The sequence below is a fragment of the Panthera tigris genome, chromosome A1 (assembly GCF_018350195.1).
Source record: "Panthera tigris isolate Pti1 chromosome A1, P.tigris_Pti1_mat1.1, whole genome shotgun sequence".
Lineage (NCBI taxonomy): Eukaryota > Metazoa > Chordata > Mammalia > Carnivora > Felidae > Panthera > Panthera tigris.
Genome location: NC_056660.1, coordinates 196,501,647 through 196,524,620, shown reverse-complemented (window position 1 = coordinate 196,524,620; position 22,974 = coordinate 196,501,647). Strand labels below are relative to the sequence as shown.

General features: G+C 48.2%; 1 protein-coding gene across 9 annotated transcripts in view; it reads right to left on the bottom strand.

Annotated features, from left to right (window-relative positions):
• SH3TC2 (SH3 domain and tetratricopeptide repeats 2) overlaps positions 1 to 22,974 on the bottom strand; it is a 90,005-nt gene that overhangs the window by 8,625 nt on the left and 58,406 nt on the right. For all 9 annotated transcript variants that reach the window (XR_006220765.1, XM_042994711.1, XM_042994691.1 and 6 more), the window contains 7 exons: positions 22,157 to 22,352; positions 14,361 to 14,494; positions 11,785 to 11,826; positions 9,963 to 11,660; positions 9,676 to 9,856; positions 2,202 to 2,352; positions 19 to 141 (listed from right to left, as the gene is read on the bottom strand). Coding sequence is in view for 8 of the 9 variants with exons in the window: in XM_042994711.1 (XP_042850645.1) it covers positions 19 to 141; positions 2,202 to 2,352; positions 9,676 to 9,856; positions 9,963 to 11,660; positions 11,785 to 11,826; positions 14,361 to 14,494; positions 22,157 to 22,352 (2,525 nt within the window). In the remaining variant the exon portion in view is untranslated. The remainder of the gene's footprint in view (positions 1 to 18; positions 142 to 2,201; positions 2,353 to 9,675; positions 9,857 to 9,962; positions 11,661 to 11,784; positions 11,827 to 14,360; positions 14,495 to 22,156; positions 22,353 to 22,974) is intronic.

Genomic DNA, 22,974 nt, shown 5'->3' with positions numbered 1-22,974 from the left:
TGGGCTGGCTGGACTTACCCGGTAATACTCCACCGCACGGTGCCTGTGGCGGGTCCCATTGAAGAACACGTCGCCCGCTTCTTCATAGAGTTTGAGAGCCAGGGAGGGCTCTTCGGACTTCAGGGCTTTCTGGATGGCTGCCTAGATGGGACAGAGACAGCTGTCAAAGGCAGAGAAGACTTCCAAACGGCCACAGGACCGGCAGGAGCGAGGTCCTGGCCACCTGGTTCAACTCTCGGCTCACATCCTCTGAACGTTGAATTGTGGTCCACAGTCACGGGGCTGGTAAGAAGGCTTTGCGATTCCCTAGTCTGCCATTTCCCCGTCGTGGCATGAGAGATTACTTGGGGAGCCCTTGAGATGATTTTTTAGCAGTACAGAGACAAGCATTTTGTGTTTCAATAGTTAAGTATTTATTTTAATATGTTTTAGGAGAGATGAATAATGCATCCAAATCTGTGATTTCAGATAGTGTGATTTAGTGTAAAAAGCTCTAATTGATCAAATCGAGTTGATCTGAAGTTGAGTCAAAGAAAATAATAACGGTACAGGCAATACATAAACGTGACAAAACCATTAAATTCATACACAAATGACTGGAGTTTGGAAAACAGCGATCTCATCCAACACCTACACTTTGCAGACGGAAAAACCGAGGCTCAGAAAGAATAAGGAAAACTCTCTACATTTACATAATAGTTACTGCCAAAGAAATGCTAGTGTCTTCCAGCCTGATACCCTTCCCCTAGCGCCCACGACCTCTCTATCTCTAACCAGTGATTCCACATTGCATGTAAACAAAACATAGTGAGGAAGCTGAAGAATGTACCACAGCGTCTGCAGCCCAGCTATGGGACCTCAGAGGGCCTGAGGTTGAGAACAACTCTGCAGAAAATCAGGTCTGGGGTTGCGTGGGCCTGAGACCAGGGCTGGCCAATGGGTCCCTGGGGAAGACCCGGCAGTAATTGTTATTGCCTTGCTGCACAGAGAAACAGGTGGGGAGACGGAATCCGGGAATCAGGGGGCTCTGCCGGCCGAGCAAATGCACACCCCAGACAGCCGCCCCTGGGCCTCATGTCCTGGAGAGTGAAAGCAAGGCCGAATTGTCTGCTCTCTGAAAAAGCTTCCAGCTCTAAAGTCCCATGGCAGGAGAGCATGGAGGCTGAGAGTGAAGGCTTTGTGTCACACGGCCCGTGGGCAGTTTTCACAGCTTACCAGCCGTATCCCCTTGGGCAAGTTACTCAGCCTCATTGAGCCACATCCGTGAAATGGGAACTGGAGTAGACACTCCTGCTGTATTCGGAATGAGGGTTAAACTACAGCAGGCATGTGATGTGTTTGCACAGTGAGCATGCACTCACTGTTAACATAACCATCATTAAGTCTCGGCGGAAGTGACTGTGTGAGTTTAAGTAATAAGGGGAATAAAAAGGGAGAAAAATAAGAAAAGGGAAGGAAGAAAAGCTAAATGACATGTTTCCAATGAAACAAATGATGTATACCATCATAATGTCGGCACTGTGCAGATAATAGCAATGATGATGATGATGATAATAATAAAATGCCATTTATTAAGAATTCACTAAGTCCCAAGCATTTAGTAAATGCTTGCTTTGTATATGCATTTCCTACGCAAGTGACACACATACTCCTTACCCTTAGAGATGGGGTTTACCCATGAAGAAACGGAGGCCCTGTGATGTGGCCGGTGCAGCCAGGCCAAAGTCACGCGGTCCATACTTGATGGCTCTGTGACTGGATTCCAGGCTGTCTGTCTGCAAAGCCCCGGCCTTTCATCACTACACTATCCCATATCTCAGGCATTAAAGGGATGCAAACAAAAAGACTGGAAGAGGACAATAACGTTAACACCCTGCACTCATCAACCTCGCCTCATATTGTCGCAAAACCCCGGAAGTCAAGGTTTGTGTTGAGATTAGCAGAGATCGATCGTGACACGACAGATGAGCGGCTCTCCTGCCACATTCTTTGAGAGCCCACACGTCCATATGGGACTCAGGGACCGGCCACCTGTCACCAGACCACTCTGGGCTCCATCTTGTGTCCAGGGAACATCCCAGCGTCACCCCTCCCTCCCAGGGCTCAGCATGGACATCACCTCTCTCCAGCTGGTCGCTTTGGAGGGTACGCTGTCTCCCCAGATGACCCAAGGGGGCAGGTGAGCTCTGCAGGAGACCTACCTGCAGGTACAGCTCCACCAGATCATCTTCCTGCATGAGGTAGTGGAGTCGTCCAGCTCCGAGCCAGGCCTCGGCAGCCTTGTCTTTCGCCCCCAGGTCGATGAAGATACGCAGGCTCTCCTTGATGCAGGTGAGAGATCTCCTGAGAGACCTGGGTTGGGGGAGCGGGCAGACATGGAACCATTAAGTGTGAGTCAAGGGCCCCCTCAAAGGGGCCTCGGAGTCACTCAGCACAGGAAGAAACTGAGGCTCTGGGAGGGAGCGACCCTCCAGATTGTCCAGGACCAGATTGTCCCTGGTCACACGGAGAGATCAGAGGCCTGGCTCAGCTTCAAACATCTGTGTGAACTTGAGAAAGTATAGAAGCTTTCTGTGCCTTAGTTTTCCCATCTGTAAAATGGGGGTGTCATTGTACCTGCCTCCGAGGGTTATTGGAAGGATTCAGTGAGATGGTGAAGCTGGAATGCTCGGATGGAGAAACAGTGTCACAGTGATGAATATTCACAGGTTAATTATCAGAGTCATTATCATGGCCCATGGCCCACATCCATCTTTCGGATGTTACACTGTAACATTTTTTGCCGTAAGCACCTAACACACAGTGGATACCAAACGCATATTTATTAAATAAAAGCACGAATGAATGAGCACAGTGGTAACTTTACATCATCAAAAAGATTTAGATGTTTTAAAAAAAAATTTAGATGTTTTGTTTGAGAAGAAAAATCGAACAAGGGCAAAAAGTCTTAAAAGGTTGGTGTTTATCGGAGGACTCGAATTATCTGGAAAATTGTCTTACATCCGAAACTCTTCCCCCATGACAGGGACTAAAGAAGAAATGACGCACAGGCTATGTAGTGTGGCACAGATTCGGAATTCTAGAACAAGAACGAACACGGGGCATCATCTAGATAGTATTTCTCCATTCCAGCAGCAATTATCGCCCAGAAGCTTTTTAAACACACATACACAGGCAAAGTGACCCCAAGGTGTTGACATGCCATGCTAGCCTGGGACACTGTGGGAGGATTTAGTCAAGGCTCGATAGTGACTTCACTGTGTAACCTGGGTTGAAACTTGGAGATCCAGCCCAGTCCCTTATGTTATAGAGGAAACAGGCCAAGAGTGGGAAGTAATTTGCACAAGATTGCACAACACATTGGGGGGAAACTCCAAGGCCAAAACTCCCTTCTCCTGAGTCCTGGCCCAGAACTCATTCCACAGCACCCACATTCCTCTGAGACTCATGGCCCTCCTGCAGCAGCATTATCTGGGAGTTTATTAAGAATACAGACTCCTAGGGGCGCCTGGGTGGCTCAGTCGGTTAAGCGTCCGACTTCAGCTCAGGTCGTGATCTCGCGCTCCGTGAGTTCGAGCCCCGCGTCAGGCTCTGTGCTGACAGCTCAGAGCCTGGACCCTGTTTCAGATTCTGTGTCTCCCTCTCTCTGACCCTCGCCCATTCATGCTCTGTCTCTCTCTGTCTCAAAAATAAATAAACATTAAAAAAAATTTTTTTAAAGAATACAGACTCCTAGAGCTACCTCAGACTCACTAAGTCCAAATCATGGCAGGTGCAAGCTCCGAATCTGGATTCCTAATGCACGCAGGTGCACCCTAACACACCCTAATAACCCAGGGGTTATGTCCACGCACATCAAAATCTGAGAACAACTACTCCAAACCATAAAGATCCTTCTAGAAACACGGATCATCATCAACCAAGTGTATGCACAGTTAGGAGGTCCTCATCAAACATGGTTACCATCTCATCATTGTGCAGAGTGATGAAAACAAGCATTGCCTTTGACTAACAAGGCCCTGATTCGTGTTGGCAACGAGGCAGCTACTGGCCTTCTGGAGAAAGTGCCAGGCATTTGGCCCTTGCCACTCCTGAGAAGAAAGAACGAAAGAACTCAGGTTTTCCCCCACTTCCCAGCTCTTGATAGGGCATTCAGGATGGGCACAGGCCACCCTCTCTCAAGTATTAGAATGTCAGACTGTGACATTCTCATGGCTGTGAGCTGAGAAGCTGCACATAGTACTGAGCGGGTCACCAGCCTGCCTGGCTGAGCTAGATAAACGGGGGCCCCATCTTCTCTCACCCGCCCCGCACCCCCCACCCCAGACCTCAAGCAGAGTTTCCAAGCGCCGCTCTCCCCACTCCCACTGGAACAGTTGACGAAGACAGGACTCCTACATCTCATCCTCCTATTCCCTCCTCTGTTTTTGTTTATTACTGTTTGCTCTCCTGGGAGACCCTTAAGCTATGGTTGTTTTCTCCAGACCCCCAGGGAACAAGACGTGGGTTATTACAAAGAAGCCGATTGCAGAAGAGGAATGGAACTTTGCTTCTCAGACCTTTTCTCTCCGAGCTCACTATGACTGTGGATGAGCCGTCAGGATTTCTCTCCAAGAAACACCCCACAGGGGAAGGCAGGACTTACAGAAACCTAACTGCTCACACAGCATCATGAAGACTCCTCATGCATACACGGTTTCCCAGAGACCACTGCCTCCCTCCAAGACGTACACCTGATCCGTGACGCCCAGTGAAAACAAGTGCCCGAAGGTCTGAAAGTGGAAGGTGGTTTCCAGCCTCCTTGGTCCTATCCTGTCACCCATCACTGCCCAGTTGTTTGCCTATGCCAGTGGCTGTGCTCCATCACTCACTTGATGAGCCACTGGCTTGGCCTGGAATGGCCCAGCATTCCAGTTCCATCCGCTACTGCCTGCAGCCCCTAGGTGTGGCTTAGCTCCCAAATCAAAAGAAGTAAGGAGCCTGGGTGGTGGGACAGCATCCAATCAGCCTTGATCCCAAGCGTCATGCTCTTCTGGGCCACCTATTGCCAAGGCTTTGCCTGGGTATCTCTCCTCCTCTCCAATCTTGAGTCCTCTGTTTCCGATTTTTCCTGCCCCTGAAGTTCATTCTCTACAGCTGAGTCCTTGTTCCTTCCTTCCCACCTGGACATCAACCATGAACTTGTGGCCAAGTGACTCTCATGCACCTGCATTCCCAGACTTCCTCTTTCCATCCCCTGCTGGGGCTTTCCAGATCCCTGCCCTGCCTGAATGAGTGTCTGGCCTCTGGCTCAGCCTCCACTCATTGGTCCTGCCCTGTTTCCACAATAAGACCGGCCACTCACCGAGGGTTGACCCATGCCAGGTGTCGGGATATGAATTTTAATGTCCATTCTGTCATTTAAACCTCAGAAACATTAAGCCATGAGGGATCTTAGCCCATTGTGCAAATAAAGAAACTCAGAGGGTTTTTTTTTTTAATTTGTCCAAGTTGGCACTGTTCATTTCTAAAGCTTTAGGTTGAGCCCTCTGCTGTTTGGTCTTGTAATACGTGACAGTAATCATTCCCTGACATTTATTGATCACCTGACATGCCTTATCTCATTTAATCATCAAAACAGCCCTACGCAGCTAGTCCCGGTATTATATCCACTTTACGAATAGGGAAAAATAAGGCTCAGAAAGGGTAAGTGACAGGGACCAGGTAATAGACGTTGTTTAAACCAGAGTCTAACCCTGACAATCTGACTCCAGAACCCCACACACACCCTCAAGCAGCGCTCAGTCTCGGGCTCAGAAATCAGCACATGGGAGGGCTTCTGCTTTTTTTTAACTCCTTTAACGACCTAGAAGTTTGGGAAGAGCGTAAGCTACTTCCAGCCTCGAACAAGGTTTCCTCACCTGCCAAAGTAGGGGTGGTGATGTACGTCCCAGCCTCGTGATCACATGACACGTCAGTGAGAGCAGTGCCTCCCTCGTTCAGGGTTACAGAAATGTTAGTGGTTGGTTGTATTAGTTACACCGAAAACCAAATGGCGAAGTGTTTCTCTGTTCATTCCACAGGAGTAAGAAACATAAGAATAAGAATAAGGAATACTGACTTCCGGCAACTATTCTATCCACACGCAAAGAATTACTTCGGGAAGACTTGTTGCATACAGGCATGTCTTCTTTCTAAAAATAACATGCACATCCTTGGTGGCCCTTACCACAATTTATAGGATACCTTCGGCAAATATGTATGTGAATATTGTCAATATCTTGAACTATAAGCATTGTGAGCTCAGGGACTATAGCTCTCCGTCAGGTTTTTAGGCTATAATAAATGCCCAGTGAATATTTGTCGGCTGGGTTCAATAGAGCCTCAAAATTCCCATGGATCCCACCTGGTTCAGTACAAGGCACAGTCTATACTGTGTCACCTGAAGACAGAAAACAAGATGCCCAAGGGCCCTGCCCACTGAGAGACTGGAAACACTAGGTCTTGTAGCTGTCACCCTGGAGGCAGAGATAGCAAGACCCTGACAGTCCTGGACAAAGGGACAGCAAAGTATTCCAAGGCAAACACCCAAAGACTGGGCCGCAGCTTTCTCCGTCTGTATGCCCTCACCTACCATCCTCCACCTCTAAACCCTAGAGAAAACCTTTCGAATAGGAGGAATTGACATGAGTAGAAAGGGAGCATGAGGCAGTGAAACCACCGTAAATGGAGGAATCCGGGATCTGAGCTACTACCGGTGAAACCAAGTGGGTCAGCAGCCTGGACTCTCTGGAGCAGGCAGGGGTCAGACCAGATGAACAGTGAGGCCCTGCTCATCCATACAACTCCTGGAGCCTTCACGCTATAGCCATCCACACTAACAGTTTATCTGGGGGGGGAAATTGCTGACCGAACAGGCAGAATACATACGGAGTGGTTACGAATATGGACTCTAGACCGGGGGTTGGCACACTATGGCTCATGAGCCAATGCAGCCTTCTCCTGCTTTTGTAAACCAAATCTCAGTGAACCCAGCCGCACTCCCTCCCACACGTAGTCTACGGCCGTTTTCACAAGGCAATGCAACCTCAGCGTCATCGTGACCGGGACCACATGGCCACCACGCCTAAAACGTTTCCTGTCTGACCTTTAACAAAAAGTTTGCCAACCCCTGTGCTAGACTCAACCTGGGTATCAACCCCGACTGCGCAGCTTCAAATTACTTGGCTTCCTTCGTTCTCAGTTCCCACAGGTCTTTGTGGACATTTGTGCAGTTATCCTGAGATTACACGTATCTTGGTAAACGCTGCATGCTCGCCGTGAAGGCCTTTAGCTACTATTCCGGCCACCATTTTCATTATGGCTGCCCGCTGTGCCAGTCCGGAGGCCCTCCCCACCCCAGCGCACCTCCGCATCCCCTCCTAGGGGACAGGCTGAAGGCCTCTCTCTCCCTTACTACCCATATCCACTTGAACACCAAACTTCATCAAACCTACACAGTGTCTTCCATATGGGTCCCCCCTTCCCACTGCTCCTGCAATCCCCACGGCCCCAAATCCTATTCTCTTCCCCTCCTTCGCTTTCCGAAATCTTACCAATCCCTTAAGACCTTCTTCACACGCTACCACCTTCATGAAGTCTTCCCCAACCCTCCTCTTCTTTCCCTCCAAACCCTCCCCTGCAGATGCCTGCCGTCTTCACCCAGGAACGCTTCCTGCCTTTGAGCGTCATGAGTACGGAAATCCCACAGGGAGAGTTTCGGGGAAGAACTCTGTCCATACATCAAGACCCACTTAATAAGGGCCTCCTAGAAACAAGTGCCAGAAAAGCATTTGCTCCAACAGACACATTTGTTTATTTTTTTTAATCAGACAATGAGAACCTCCTGTGGCTTTCCCCTTTTTACTTCAGTTACCAGGAAGCTTAGAGCTAAATTACAGTAACCACCTCAAGGTGTATGCAAATACCTGTTTCTCTGTGTCTGTTAAGCGCCTTGCAGGGGTAGGTAATTTATACCTGCTAAATAAATATAGCATTGTAGCACGTTCTCCTTGACGAACTGAGCTTTCTGCAAAGGGATGATGACCTTATGTTTGCAGGGGTTTCCTCTAACACCTAAGGCACTTCGTAAACTTCTTCGTATCACTCACATTAGTGGTAAAGCAGAAGAAAGGGAGTTGTACAGATCAGAATCTCAGAGATTAGAATTCTAGAATATGAGGATTAAAAGATCCCCATCTGGATCAACTTCCAGAATGATAGAATGAGGACCGCCAAAAATCCACTCCTCACTAAAAGGACCTTCATGGGGCGTCCTGGAATGGAAGCGGTGTCACTCTGGGCCACACCTCCTGTCCCCTCACACGCTGCAAGGATCCAAACCTCCCGTCCTAGAACTGAAGGCAAAGATGGTGGGAGGTTTAGAGGACACCCGATTCTTGCAAGAGAGGAAAAGGATGAGAGAGAGGGAGACAGAGGGAGGGGAACAGAGAGAGATTATTATCTGACTATTAGTGATCTGGTTGCCCTGATGCCCCAGGTTGCCATGTTGCCTAGAGAAGCAACGTTTGTCATTCAATTAGCTTCTCCCCAACCACCTCTCTCTCTGCTCAACACTGGCAATTATCCCTGCTGTATTTTAGATGTCATTCATAATTATGAGTACAACGCCACACTGCTAATCTGTTGCAAAATGAAGTCAGATCTCTTGCAAACCATGCAGAATGTAATGGAATCAATTAAAGGCCTGCTGGAAAGCAGAACGGCCAGCCACACCGCTGGTGAATGAGGAGTAGGCCGATTGGACCCAGTGTGGACGTGAGAGAAGAGAAAACCAGCAGAAGATAGCAGGATGTGTCACATGAGAAGGATGCAAAGGTCAAGGGGTTAAAAGAAGCTTTGGGGTAAAACAGTTAAGGTTTGGTGTATTTTTGCAAAGAGGAGGCTTTTTAAGAGAGGGCTGAAAAGTCAATCGCAAAACAAAGGATATTCCATCGAGCTGTTATGCAATCTTGTGCACACAATTGAGCTAAAAGTCAACAGTTCTTTTGCTGTTTATTCTATGACTTATTGCATGGTTGCAATTCTAACCTAAGTCTCTTAACTGAAAGGTGAAAATAAACTTAGGTCCATCACTTCCAGATGCATTTTAAAGGTAAGGTTGCAAATCAAATGTTTTTACTGTCAAATTTTACCCACCCGCCCCCCACCAGTGGACTGACTTACTTTGTGTCCTTTCTCTATTACCCATTGTCCACAGGTAACCAAGACCTCCTGAGGGGTCCAGTCCTGTATCACTGCCACCTGTCTAAATTAGGCCCCCTTGGGGCACCCGGGTGGCTCCGTCGGTCAAGCCTCGGACTTCGGCTCAGGTCATAATCTCGCGGTTTGTGAGTTTGAGCCTCGCCTCGGGCTCTATGCTGACAGCTCGGAGCCTGGAGCCTGCTTCGGATTCTGTCTCCCTCTCTCTCTGCCCTTCCCCTGTTCTCTGTGTCTTAAAATAAATAAGTAAACTTTTTTTTTTAATACTATAAGGTCTATGCCACCGTTCTCATCTTTGACGAGGAGGCTGAGGTACAGAGAGATTAGAGAACTTGTTCGAATGTGCATGTGAACTTCACGTCCTGAGGAAAAGAGTGCTGCTTCTCCTCAAGGAAGGTAAGCTGTTTCCAGGACTGTCCCCGAGCCCAGACTCACCTGGCCGTGTTCAGGTTCCGATAGAGCTGCCCGAGGGACTCCAACAGCCTCCCCTCCATCTCTCGGTCCCTGAGTTGCTGAGCTAGGGCCAGCCAGTGCTCATGGTAGGTGATGCATGCCTCGGGGTTTGGGGATACAGAGCTGTAGAAATGGCAGAGGGATTTGGTGACCTGAAGCTGACCTGAACATAAAGCAGGGACATGAATGAGATCACTTGAGATAGGACGAGGGCAAAACGTGATCGAACACTTTTCTCTGAAGCGTGCAACAGTGTGGGACATACTCACTCTTTAGGTGCCGATGCCTTAAGCCCAACAGCAATGCCATTTCGTAACAAAGGCGGCCGCTGGCCAGCTGACGTCCAGACACCAGGACTTGGGCCAACCAGAGAAGCACCTGTACTAATTCCATGTCTGTCTCCACGCTGGTCTGGAGTTCAGAATAGAGTCGGACGGCCCGCAGGAGATAGTCCTTGGCTGGTTGCCGAGCCCAGGACTTAAGAGTCAGGTGGCCAAGATTGGCCAAAGTCACCGCCTGGTTACGCACGTTCCCCATTTCCTGAGCTCTGTTCAAAGCCCGGAGATAGTTCTTGGCTGCCCTGTTCACCCGGCCTTCACCTTGAAGTGCAAGGCCCAGGAGGTTATGGACCACCCCCTTTTGGGTGATGCTCTCCATCTCCTTCTGAGAGTATAGCAGCGGCTCAAGAATGTCCAACGCCTTCTTTGCCTGGCTGGCTACGAGATAAGCCCACGCCAGGCACAGGGAAGACTCGAAGGCCTCCTGCTCACCCAGCAGCTGCCCTAGCACCAAGGCCTGGCTCAGGTAGTGGATGGCGCCATCAGGAGACCTGTGTTGGAGGTACACTTTGGACAGGATGAGACACAGGGCCCTCTGGGTGCTGCGACTGGCCTGCTCTTCACAGGCAACCAGCGCCTGCCTGAGCGCTGGGCAGGCCAGGGCAGAAACTTCACCCCAGCTTAAAGAGGGAACTCCAAGGAGCTTGGCGGTGTTCTGGAGAACCAGGTAGACCTGCCAAATTGGAAGGGACATCCCTTGGGCACTCTGGGTACCACGTTGCTGGACAGAGGCCACCGCAAGGTGTGGAAGATATTTCTTATCGTACAGAAAACTCAAGACGGTGGCCACGGCATCCAGGTCAGGAGGGTGTCCAGAGAGGAGTTGCAGACGCTCGGCAAAGGGCAGGACCTCCTCATGCCGGCCTAGGTCCAGGAGCAATCGGATGGCCAGGAAGCAGGCCCTGGCCTCCAGAACACAGCTGCCAGCCACAATCCCCTGGCGTAGCACATAGGCCACAACGTCAAGCTCATTCTTGGTGCTGGACTCACGGTCAGGCAGGCAGGCCAACAGGGCACCTGCCTTTTCCAGCAGGGCTGAGCCTTTATGCCTCAGCCTCTGCCTCAGGTAGATGGCAGCCAGATTGATGTACAGAGCAGCCACCAAGGATAGGTCCTCAAATGCCCCATCGAGGATGTACATAGCCTCCTCAAAGTACACCCTGGCCTGAGAGAGTTTGACCCTCCTGACGCTCAGCCGGCCCAGGAGGAAGCAGAGCCGGGCATGGGCCCAGGTCATGTGGTTCCTCTTGGCCCACTTCCTTGAGGCCTCCAGGTAGGCCACAAGTTCGTCCTCCTCAGAGAAGCTGTAAAAGGAAGACGTGAGGAAAGAGAAGGAGGAGTCGTAGAGGCTCCTAAAGTGGTCAGCGTAGCCCTCGTGATCCAGAAACGCCAGCATGGGGGCGAAATTCTCAGCCTCCTCCTCTTCCTGACCAGTGTTTAGGTCCACGAGCAGTTCTGGGTCATCGAGGTCATCGGGCTCTGGCAAGTGATAGCTGTCTGAGGCTGCTGAGAGGAGCTCCTCCTCCAGGCTGGAGTCCTCGGAACTGCTGGACTGTCTGGAGCCCACGGCCTGATGCTCCTCCCAGGCTCTACCAGTCCTGGCCTCCTGGAAGCCTTCAGGCTGGGACGCTGTAAGGGACAGGCAGAGTTGGGCAACCCTAAGCACCTGCCACTGTGGGGGCCAGCTCCTGGCAAGAGGGCAGGAGGCTGTTCTGAAGGACCGGAGGTCAGGTTCGGCATGATCTCTACTCACCACTTAGATCGTTTGGAAGATTCTGGATGGATTCAAACCCACCTGGATAGAGAGGAAAGACAGACCTGGTGTTAGGTCAGAATAGGCCACCACGCCTAGGCCTGCAGGTATATACCCCCGACCCGTGGTCCCCTCAGGGCCCTTTGTGTTTAAATTTCTCTAAGAAACTGGGCAGAATCTTCTCCTTTATCATCAGCTTAAGAGCTGTAGGGACCTGGAGAGCATCTTGTTTAAGCCACTCACTTCACGGTTGGGCACTGAGGTAGAAATAAGACCCAGAGCCAGAAAAGAAAAGTGGAGAAGCTAGAAACACGAGCTCTCTTCTAGGAGGTGTGGGAATGGGGAGGATGACAAAAGCTAAAGGCCCAGATCTCCCAGGCAGATGACAACAGAGCCATGATCAAAACTCCCAAGCATGGCGCACTTTGTGGCATGTGGCATCATGCCACGTGGACACCCTTCCTTCTTCCTTCTTCCATTCGTTCATCGTTCATCTTCTCAACAGTCATTGATCCAGTATGTACGATGGGACGTGGGACTAGGTGACCAAGGGTGACTAATGAAGCAACTAGAGTGAAGAGGCCACTGAGCGTCCTGGTTTTGGTCCTCACGTAACCTCATGGGATGAGGTAGAAGGAACAGTCTTGAGCACAGCATTTAGATATTTTGAGTCTGAGGTACTCGCAGGGGCTCTAGGCTGAGAATGAAGTAGATCTGTAGCCAAAGAAAAAAGTTGAGACTTGCAAATACAGATTGAGGACCCACAGCCCCTCCCAAGGAATGGGCCCAGGCCCTAGGAGAAGTGTTTGGACAAGAAAGCAAAGCAGCTGGGGGAGGGGAGTTTGTGAATGAGCCAGAGAAACACCAGCATCTCCCGGCAGGTGGGAGGCAGTGAAGGAGATTGGAAAGGCACAATCCGAGAGAAAAGAGACACAGAGACCAAGGTGCCTGTGGGACCATCGCCTGACATCACAAAAGTGGAAGAAGGCTGGTCGAGAACCAAGAAGGCACCTTGAGTTTGGCAGCAAAGAATTTAACTCTCTTAGCAAAAGCAGTCATGGTACAACTGTGGAAACGAAGACCAGGTTCGTCTCCATGGGACAGGGGCTTCTGGAAATAAGATTCTAACTCTTCCTGGCAGAGAAACAACAGCTGCCTGTGCCCTCACTCTGCGCTCTCCAATGAACTTTGAGGACAGCAGGCCCTTCACCAAGTCAAGCCTCTGCCTACCACTCTCTGTGAGAGTCGTTGTCCATACTTGAGATCTGTAAGCTCTGAAGGGTAGAAGGCCCCATGGCCAAATGTGGGAGAGATAGGGAACCGGGCTCTGGAGAGCTACCGTTGTGCCCTGGCCCTCCCTGACGTTGAGAGCACATGAGAGTCTCACTGCAGCCATATCTCTCCAGGCCAGGGCCACCAAGAACACAAATGGTGCGTGAGTTGCAAAAAGATGCTCCCTCTGGGAGGAAGAAGTACCCACAGGCACTCCTTCCTGGAGCACAGGACTTGAGGAAGCTGGAATTTACCAACAGGATGCCCCTCTGCTGGTTGCCTTGGTGACAGTGGAAACCTTTATAACCACTAGGCTCTGCCCTGCATCCAACAGAGAGGCACTCTCACTCTTTAGATAGGAGGCAATCGGCTACCTGGGACCTGCTCCTAGATCTCTCCCAATCATTGGATCAACGGTTGGTAGATCCCTTAGATCCAAGTCTGTGGCCTGCCCCTGCTGAAGGCAGACCCGAAGTAGTCCTGGATTGTCGGACCTCAGCAACCTCTGTCAGACAACGTCCACAGCTTCAGCTTCCTGGTCCAGCCTGGTAAGGGATGTGATCTGTTTGTGGCAAGAAAGTTCTGCCAGGGCTGATGCAGATGCCTGGGCTAGGTGCTCCTCACAAGTGCTCCTTGTGCATGGTGAAAGATTCTAATGCCCACCTCTGCTCCAGGGAGCGGGTCTGTGTGTTCCCTCGGCAGATTCTCTGTCCTGGGCCCATGAACTGTGCCCCATCTGACCTGGCCACACAGGGGTGGACACAATATCACCAGCACTGAAGAGATAGGAGAACCACTCAAACCACTCAAACCACTGTCGTCCTTCCTGACACAGAGCAGCGGGCCTTTCCAAAATAAGGAAAAGGAGTGGCAGTCGTTCGCTCAATCAGTCATGCAGAAACTGATGAAAACTGCCAGCACTGAGGTCCCTCCCCCACCCAAAGCCAACACACCCCAACAGACGAATGTCATTCTGTGTTGGGGCCAGTGTGGTAGAGGAGGGAGGGTCCTGACTAGAAAGTGGGGAAAGGCGGTTCTTGGCCTGGCTCAGGCACAAATTCACCAGGAACTCAATTTCCAATCTATAAAATGAGAGGAGAAATCACCTCTTAGAACCTGTAACCTTCTACAGTCCTGCCTTTATCATTGGGGACCTAGACCCTCTTCAGCCCTAGGGGGAGAGACCTCAGTCTCAACTCAGGCAGTTTTCTTCTCCAAGATTAGAAGGGAAGGCTCAATCTGGTTGACCTCGCATGCTATCGCTGAGCTGAGCTTTCAAAGGGGTCTGAGGAGCAAATACTCACTAAGCCGGTAGACAGACGCTATGTCAGTATGAGCAAGGGTGTGGAGGAAGCTGGCACACTCAGCTTTCCTGTCACTTCCCAGGACCCACAGAGAGCATCTTTCCTCATCGCTGAAAAAGGCGGAGCTCTTGTTCCTGCATTGAGAGAAAAGACATGGATGTTGATCGGTGCCAGGCCCCAGACGCAACCGTTCTCTCTCCAGCCCAGGATATAGCGAAGGCCACAGAGAAACCGCCAACTCGCTTGCCATAGCTGAAATCAGACTCCTCAGCTCATTGTTGCATAAGGTATTTGCCTCTCCTGCCAAGGAAGAAAAGCTATCAGCACCGCACTCCTGAAGAGATGAGCTATGCTGCTGCTGAACAGGTCGAAGTGGAGACGAAAACACCCCTCCTGTTGAAACTCCATCTCTCGAGAAAAACAAAGGCCCTTCTCTCGACCCCTCCCCTTTCTTGGAGACCACCCGGTGCCCATTTTTAATGAAAAGAGGAATTTGTTGCCCCCAAAGGGAAGCGTTGAAAAGGGACCGTTAAGAGATATTTCTTTGTCAGGGACGGGTGGCACAATCTAGAGGAGCGATGAAGAAAGTTGGACTATGGTCAGGAGGGACTTTTCACAACTGCCGCCATCTCATTTCACGACACAGAACAAAAGCACTATGTGGCATTCAGAGAGTGGATGGGAAGTGGGGAGAAGGAAGGTCAAGGGCAGCAAGAAGTGACTGCAGATAATAGAGATCTTTATACTTGCTGTGCTGTATAAACTCGTTGTTAAAACCAATTTGCTTACTAGAAATTCGCCATCGAATCAAAGAATGTGGAAGCTAGAAGTGCTTTGGAAAGAATTCAATCCAGAATCTACCTGAACAATTTTTAAGATCTCTTTCAGGTCTAAATCAGGCTGGGTTTTTTTAAACCTCAGAATCCATTTTTTTAAACAAAAATAACTTGGAAGGCCCGAGAGTTAATAACGGCTACTAGTTGGGGGGCGGGGAGCTTATCGTGAATCAGACCGTCTGAGCTCATATAGTCTACACAATTGCCCTCTGAGGCAGGAGCTATTCTTATCACTTTTTGCAAAGGATGAAACTGACACACAGAAAAATAAAGTCGGTGGTTAGGAAGTGGTACAGCAGGATGTAAAAAGAGCTTCTCTAGTTCAAGCTGAATTGAGGGAGGGGCAGGGATGAGAGTGCTGTGGTCTGCCACCTACATTTGTCCCCACAACTCAGGTCAACCCGGTGATGAGAAGGCCAGGAGCTAACGTGAACGGCTCAAGGTGGCACCACCAGTTCGTGGCAGAACGGGCACGAAAGCTCTGTCCCGACACCGGGCCCAGGACTCTTTCCATGACACTTACTGACTCTGCACCTCTCTGGCCTGACTTCCAGATTCTCCCAGACCATGAGAGCAGCCATCCTCAAAAGAGCACCTAGCTGAAATCTACAACTAAACTTAGCTGAGGTTAAAAAAAAAAAAAAAAAATTACAGGATTTCAAATCTCTGTAGAACCCTTACATTTTACACAGGATTTCCTGAACTCGCTATTTCATTTAGCAACATGCTCAGAATGACACAGCTAGAAAGCGGTCAAGCTGAGACAGAAACTGTGATCTTCTGCCTGTGTGCCTGTTGCCTCATAGCTGATCTGCTAATGGCCTGAGTCCCAGCTATTTAGAAAGAGTCCAAGACGCCTCACAAATTACATTAGGGTTTCCCTGGCATGGAAATTGGGTTAGAATGGTAGGACTTCTAGAAATAGGGCAGGCTGAGCTGCTCCACAGGGGGCAACTCTCACCCACATACACAGACAAATCCTAGATAAAACGTGACATGGATGAATATTCTCATACATTCTTTAACCTGAAAGGAAGCAAAGGAAATGCCTGGGAGCCAGAAACAAAAGGAGAAACCAAAGTCAAGTTGAGAAGCCAGAGCAGATGGCCCCGAGACCCCAGGGGTTCTCAGCTGGGATACTTGCCCTCAGAGTTGGGGCTCACCTTATAATGCCACACAGGGACAGGAGATGTGACTTTGGGTCTATGTGAAGCCGGGAAGCTGAATTGAGCTCCCTACATAGCTTTGAGCTCCCTTTGAGCCTGAAGTCTGGAAGAACTACAACTTCTGTAAAGAGGAGGTGGGAAAACTTGCCTGCCAACAACACACTTTCCATCTGTGTGAGTCTTTGGGAAAAATCAAACACCTGGACTCACACCATTAGAAGGTGTGAGCTCTGAATTACACTGTACAATGGAGGTATCAGAGTCAGAGAGCTTAACATTGAAAAACCAGCTCTGGACCTTGAGTTTCCTTGAGTTCCTAAGTTTTCAAGGAAAACAAATGCCAAAACTGCTCTACTGGGATGTTTTCTTCAGTCCGGCTTCATGCAGAGACCATGTTTTAAAATGTTGGGAATTCGTTCATGTAACCAAAAATACAAACGCGAGGAAAGGAGCCACGGACAAAGAGTGCCAGCAGGTGCACAAATAGGTAAATGAACACTACAAAAGCTAGAAATAGCAACACCCTAAAGAGTAATTTATAATAGGCATGGTTAACATGATGAAATAAAAGACTGAATAGAAGCTACAGAGAAAATATGAACCTGGTCAGTAGCAACAAGTATATGTGAAAAATAGCAAAATACAAATTCTAGACATGAAAATAAAGGCATGGACACTTAGGATGACATGAGTTGAGTTAAACAGCAGGTTTAGTCTCAGCAGAGGAGAGATTTAGTGAAACTGAAGACGGTTCTGAGGAAATCACCCAGAATGCACCTAGAAGAACAAAAAGATGAAAAATGGAAAAGAACCGATTAAGCGAGATTGAGGATAGAATGGCAAGTCCAACATACCTCTGATAGGAATATTCCGGAAGAGAGACTAAAAAGAATGAGAGAGAGGCAATATTCAAAGGGAGAATGACTGAGAATTTTCCAGAATTGAAGAAAGACATGAGTCTTCAAATTGAAGAAGTACACCACGTCCTAAGCAAAATAAATAAAAATAATAAAAATTTTAACATGACTTCCATTTCTTTAGGGTTATTGGTCTTTTCATGTTTCCCGTTTCTCCTAATCCTTCTTTCTGGGTTCAACGATCTATTACTTGACTGTTCGATTTACAGGATGAAAGTTAAACAGAAAAGATAAGGGCATAAATTAATGAAATAAAAACAAATAAAGTAGAAGAAAATAATAAAGGTAAATGTGAAATTAGTGAAATAGAAAACAAACAATAGATGGTCAACATCAGAAAAATTGTTTCTGAGGATTAATAAAATGGACAAAACCCTGGCAAAACAGATTTGAAATTTTATATTAATAGCTATTTTCCCCTCCACTTTGAAGGCTATTCCATACTCAGCTAAATTATCATTCACAAGTATATTTTAAGTATATTTAAGACAAACAAGGACTGAAGACTGAGAGTAGTTACAACTCACAGATCTCCAATGAAATAACTACTAAAAGATACATGATGTGAACAAGGGAGTGGACACCTTGCGATAAATATGTAACAGAAAAATCACATCTAAGTATATCATAGTACAAAACATTAGTAAGAATAACCTTAAAAAAATGAGAAAAAAAGGTGCCTACCTGCCAAGAAATGGCTGTGAGATTAACAGCAAACTTATCATCAGCAAAAATAGATGCCACAAGAAATGGAATTATAGGGACACCTGGGTGGCTCAGTCAGTTAAGTGTCTGACTTCGGCTCAGGTCATGATCTCACGGTTCGTGTTTGAGCCCCAAGTTGGGCTCTATGCTGACAGCTCAGAGCCTGGAAACTGCTTCAGATTCTGTGTCTCCCTCTCTCTCTGCCTCTCCCCCACTCATACTCTGTCTCTCTCACAAAAATAAAATATTTTTTTAAAATTCTTTAATAAAAAAAAGGCAGAGATAAACAATATGAAGTATAAAAAAGGGGATGTAAGAAACAGAATTTTTCAAACTTCTAATACTATGAAATACTGGCTTTACTCTTATGTTCTTTTATCTGATACTGAGTGCATTAATTTTTCAGTTTTGCTTATTTTTTAATTTACACATTTCAACGTATACATTTCCTTTAGGTAACACTTTGGTGAAATGAACTATATCTACTATAATGTGAATATCCTAAATTTACCCTATCAACTGAAAAAAAGCCCAGTTACAGGAGAAAAAAACCATTTATATACATTTTTAAATACACAAAACTCTAGTATGTTGTTGTTGTTGTTGTTGTTGTTTTTGCAAGGGAACATCTATTCCTAAAATGTACCAGAATAAGGACTGGAAGGATACATATCAAATTCAAATAGAGTCTGCCCCTGGGGTAAGAATCAGGACCAGAAGGCAAAAGTCAGAAGGAGTAAAAAGGGTCCTCGGTTATATCTAAAGACATTTTTCCCTCAACACACACACACACACACACACACACACACACGCCAAATACTCTTTAAAAACACAAAATCAAAAGAAAAGAATGGTCTGGCATTCTGTCACCATCAGAAGCTTTTAAATCTCTAAAGGCACTCTGGCCAAAACAAATACCATGTCTATTTAGACAGAATGCCTGCCCCCACGTTTTAAGAACTGGTTTTCCAGCTGCTGTTGCTGTGAAACTAGGTAGCTGATAGTGAAATATGTGCTGTTAAAAAAAGGAAACCCTCAACTTTGCCTCCTTGGAAAAACAGGATCCCTTTCCCATGTGTCAGAGGCACAGACCAAACCTGTCTCACAAAACAGCTTCTGTGAAATTTCACTCTTAATTGTCCCAATCTGGTTAAATAAATACAGATGGATGGATGCATGGATGGATGATGGATGGATGGGAGGGAGGGAGGATGGATGGATGGACGGATGGTTGGATGGATGAGTGGATGAATGAATGAATGAATGGATGGATGAATTAATGAATGAATGAATGTACTCTTTAGGGAGTAATATACTAGCACAGGGAGGGAGACCATGGGAAGAGGAAGGACACCAGCAAATGCTAGACCTTCTTCAGAAACCTGATACCACATGAGTACAGACTAAGAGTGACACCCAGTGGCCAGACCACCTGCATAACACACAGGATGATTCCCAGGACCTCCACACCCTGACTGTTGCTTGTGACCAGGTGGTTTATGGACTTTGACTCTCATTGCTGTGATTTGGGGAGGTCTGTAATCTAGGGAGTGCTTTGGGGGGAGAGGGGGTGTGATAAGCCACTCCCCCACCCCGCTCCTTCTTCCCTCTCTCCCTGTCTCCTGGCTCACTTTCCCCTTCCCTACCCAATATGTAGTCTCTAGTGATGGGGTCCCACAGGTGACGAGGTAGAGAGGCCATCAGAAGACACTAGAAACAAGGAGAGTTTCTCATGCCACCACTTCAATACAGGGGGTTATGTTCTTCATGGTGAGAGTGGACCCAACGAAGTCAGCTAAAATGTGGTAATCAAATTAATTTAGAGGTACAAGTACCATTTGGGGCAAGGTACGAGGTACAGAAGTCCCATAATGTATGAAATCTGACACATTGCCCCCGACATCTTATTCAAACTGCTTCTCAAAGATTACCCATGGCAGTAACAGCACTAGTAAGAGTCAATGCGTATTGGTCATACACACACACACACTGTGCCACGCACCATTCCAAGTGCTTTACATGTACAGTATTAGCTCATGTTACCTCCTGACAACCCTATAGGCAAGTACTAACATTGTATGCATTTTACAGTTGAGATACCTGAGGCATAGAGACACCGATGGACATATCCAAGGTCCTGAAGCTGGGAAGCTAGCGGAGGCACACAATGTGCTCACATATCCATAAACGCCTCTCAGGCAGTCTGGCTCTGGAATTCTGATCACCGAGCTATGCTGCCTCCCGATGACCAGTGACCTCCCCATGGTCACAGACCTCTCAGTGACCAGTGACCTCTCAACGGTCAATCCCAAGGGCCTTTCAGCAGGCAGCCCTGCTTTACCGCTTTGCAGCCTGCAACAGTGTTCATGATCTCCCCACCTCCCTTCCTCCCTCCGCCTCATCTTGCCCCTTTGTTCCTTCGTCTCCTTTGCTACATTTCTTCTTCCTCTGCGCTGTAAATTGTTCTTCCCCACCAAATCTCAGTGCTCTTTATTCTTTCTCCCTCTTACCAGGACCTCAGCTGCAGAACTGTGTTGCTGAAAAAAGAATGCTAGCTTTAACATCAGGATTCTGGGGTCCCAGATGCAGAGCCTTGGGTTCAGCCCTTTCACTCCTAGGGTCCTCACTAGCCCCTGCGGTAAATGAGGGGGTGGCTTGAGCAGTGTTCTCATTGTGGCTGCATATTAGCCCCACCTGGGGAACTTCCATAACCATGGCTGCCCGGGGCCCACCTGCACCAATGAGATAGAATCTCTGGGGGCAGAACACAAGCATCCATATTTATAAAGCTCTTGGAATCTCTAAATTCCTGTTGACTGGTCCACAGCAGTGACCTCTGCTCTCCGTTCCTTCCACCCCTTCCTAAGTGCCAGCCTCAGCATTCTCACTGGTCTCCTGCCTCGAGCTTCTCCCCTGCCCATGCACACCTCGCTCAAAGCCATGGTTAGAGAAGTTCCAGGCACATCATTTGTCACCCTTTCTCAGAGACACTCGCTGGCTCCCCGTTCTCTGCCAGTTAAAGGACACAGGCCCCTGCACAGGCATTCTCCGTCTGCCACCTCATGGCCACGTCACGCCCCGCCAAGTCTTTGCCACACCAGTGCTCTCCTGATGACCTGCTTCTCAATGAGCAGGAGCCATTCCTCAAGCATCCCCCTCACTTTTCCTACCTGTGTTCACGTTTCTCCATTTCCATCAGTTGAAATATCTTGCATCATACAAAGCTGGCTCAAATACTGCCTATTTCATGAGAGTTCTCCGAACACCCTTTTCCTCCTTATAAACTCCCATTCACTCCATAATCCTTTAGGGGCTCAGTGAGTCTCTTCCTTGATTAGACTCACTTGGATTCCCACATTTCTGTGTAGGGAAAACGACCTTCTGTCTCTTCTCCCTATAAAGGTCAGGGCTTAGAAGGAGATTTTGCCCTTCTTCCACTCTCTTCGGTGGCTCTTTCACACAAGGGAAGGGATTCCAGTCTGAGTGTTCAGGGCCTTCAATAATCCTTGAGCCACGTTTTCCCTGTGTCTCAATGTGGCAGCCAACTCTGTTCCTTCTGGTACTTTCTGGGCCCAGGCTTCCTACTGTTTCTTATCCTCATGCAGGAAGGCCAACCCAGGGAGACTGGTCAATATTCCTGCTGCTCATTGGTCACACGATCTGCTTCTCAGAACCAGCCCTCTAGACTCCAGACAGAAACGAGTATAAGATGCACTCTACCATCATGGCCAACACTGTTGCCACACAATTAGCTTTCAGCAGGTAAACCTCCATGGGAGGATCTCTCTTTTCCCTGAGCTGTAATCTATAGGTCCCTGTGCGAGCCCTTCCCTAATGGGGCCCCTTGATGGGATGGGTAAGTGGCAGAATACAAGAGCCAACACCACACATGCAGGGATGACAGCAGGCCCTTCACCTTGGGGCCGTGCTTCTCTCCTTACAGGAAGGCCTTCATGACTATCTGCTGAATGGAACTGACCTGACTCATTCCTTGATCACTCATCCTCCCCTTCCCATCAGCCCTGGGGACAGCCTTGGTGGTCAGAATGCGCTCTTCCGGCTCTGTCTTGCCAGGCAACCCTGGAGCTCATCTCAATCCCGTTCAGGATGGGGTGGGGCCACTGGAAAGGCGCCCGCTCCAGGATCCCAGAGGGCCTCTCTGCCATACTCACACTGGGGAGTAAGACTCAGGATCTATGTTCCTGGTGGGGACAAAGCCCACTTCTCCTGAGCGTGTCGACTTTCCAATGAACCACTGAAGCCCAGGTATGACAAAGCCGATGATCTCGATGCTTTCTCCCTGGTGAAAATTCAGCTCATCCTTTTCTTCCCTCTCATATTCTTTCCAGGCCTTACATTTTCCTCTGCCTGTGGGGAGATAACATCCATGTCAACTACATAAGGCAGAAACTGCTTCCAGCATACTATGAAATGAAGGGTCCCCAGAATTTAGAATTTCAAGGACCAGTAAAATCGTCTCCCCACCACACCCCCCTCCCCACCAAAAAAAAAAAAAAAAGAAAGAAAGAAATTGGCAGGAATGACACAGGGTAACTGGCTTTTAACTTTGCCAAACTAAGACATTCAAAGAAAGGAACTACCATCCACTGTCACCTTCACTTTACAAAAGAAATGATGTATTAACAAATGCAGGAGAGATCATCTCAGAATACTGGATATACGCTAAAACTGAATAAAGTTCACTCATGGCAAGCTGAAAAGCTTCCTATATCGTCCTACTATGTCTGATTTGCCATTATCACATAAATACTTTGTCATGCTTAGCACAAATTGACAGACCAGTGTGAAAAACATTGTGGGATCTCTCCATTTCCTTCCAACTCCTTTGGCCACTATGAGCCTCGGTTTCCCCAACTGTACAATGAGAATAATAAGAATGCTTGTCTCATAAATATTAGGAAAAGCCAAAGCGATTACATGCCCAATGCCTGGTACCTAATCAACCCTCCATAAATGTTAGCCTCGTGTC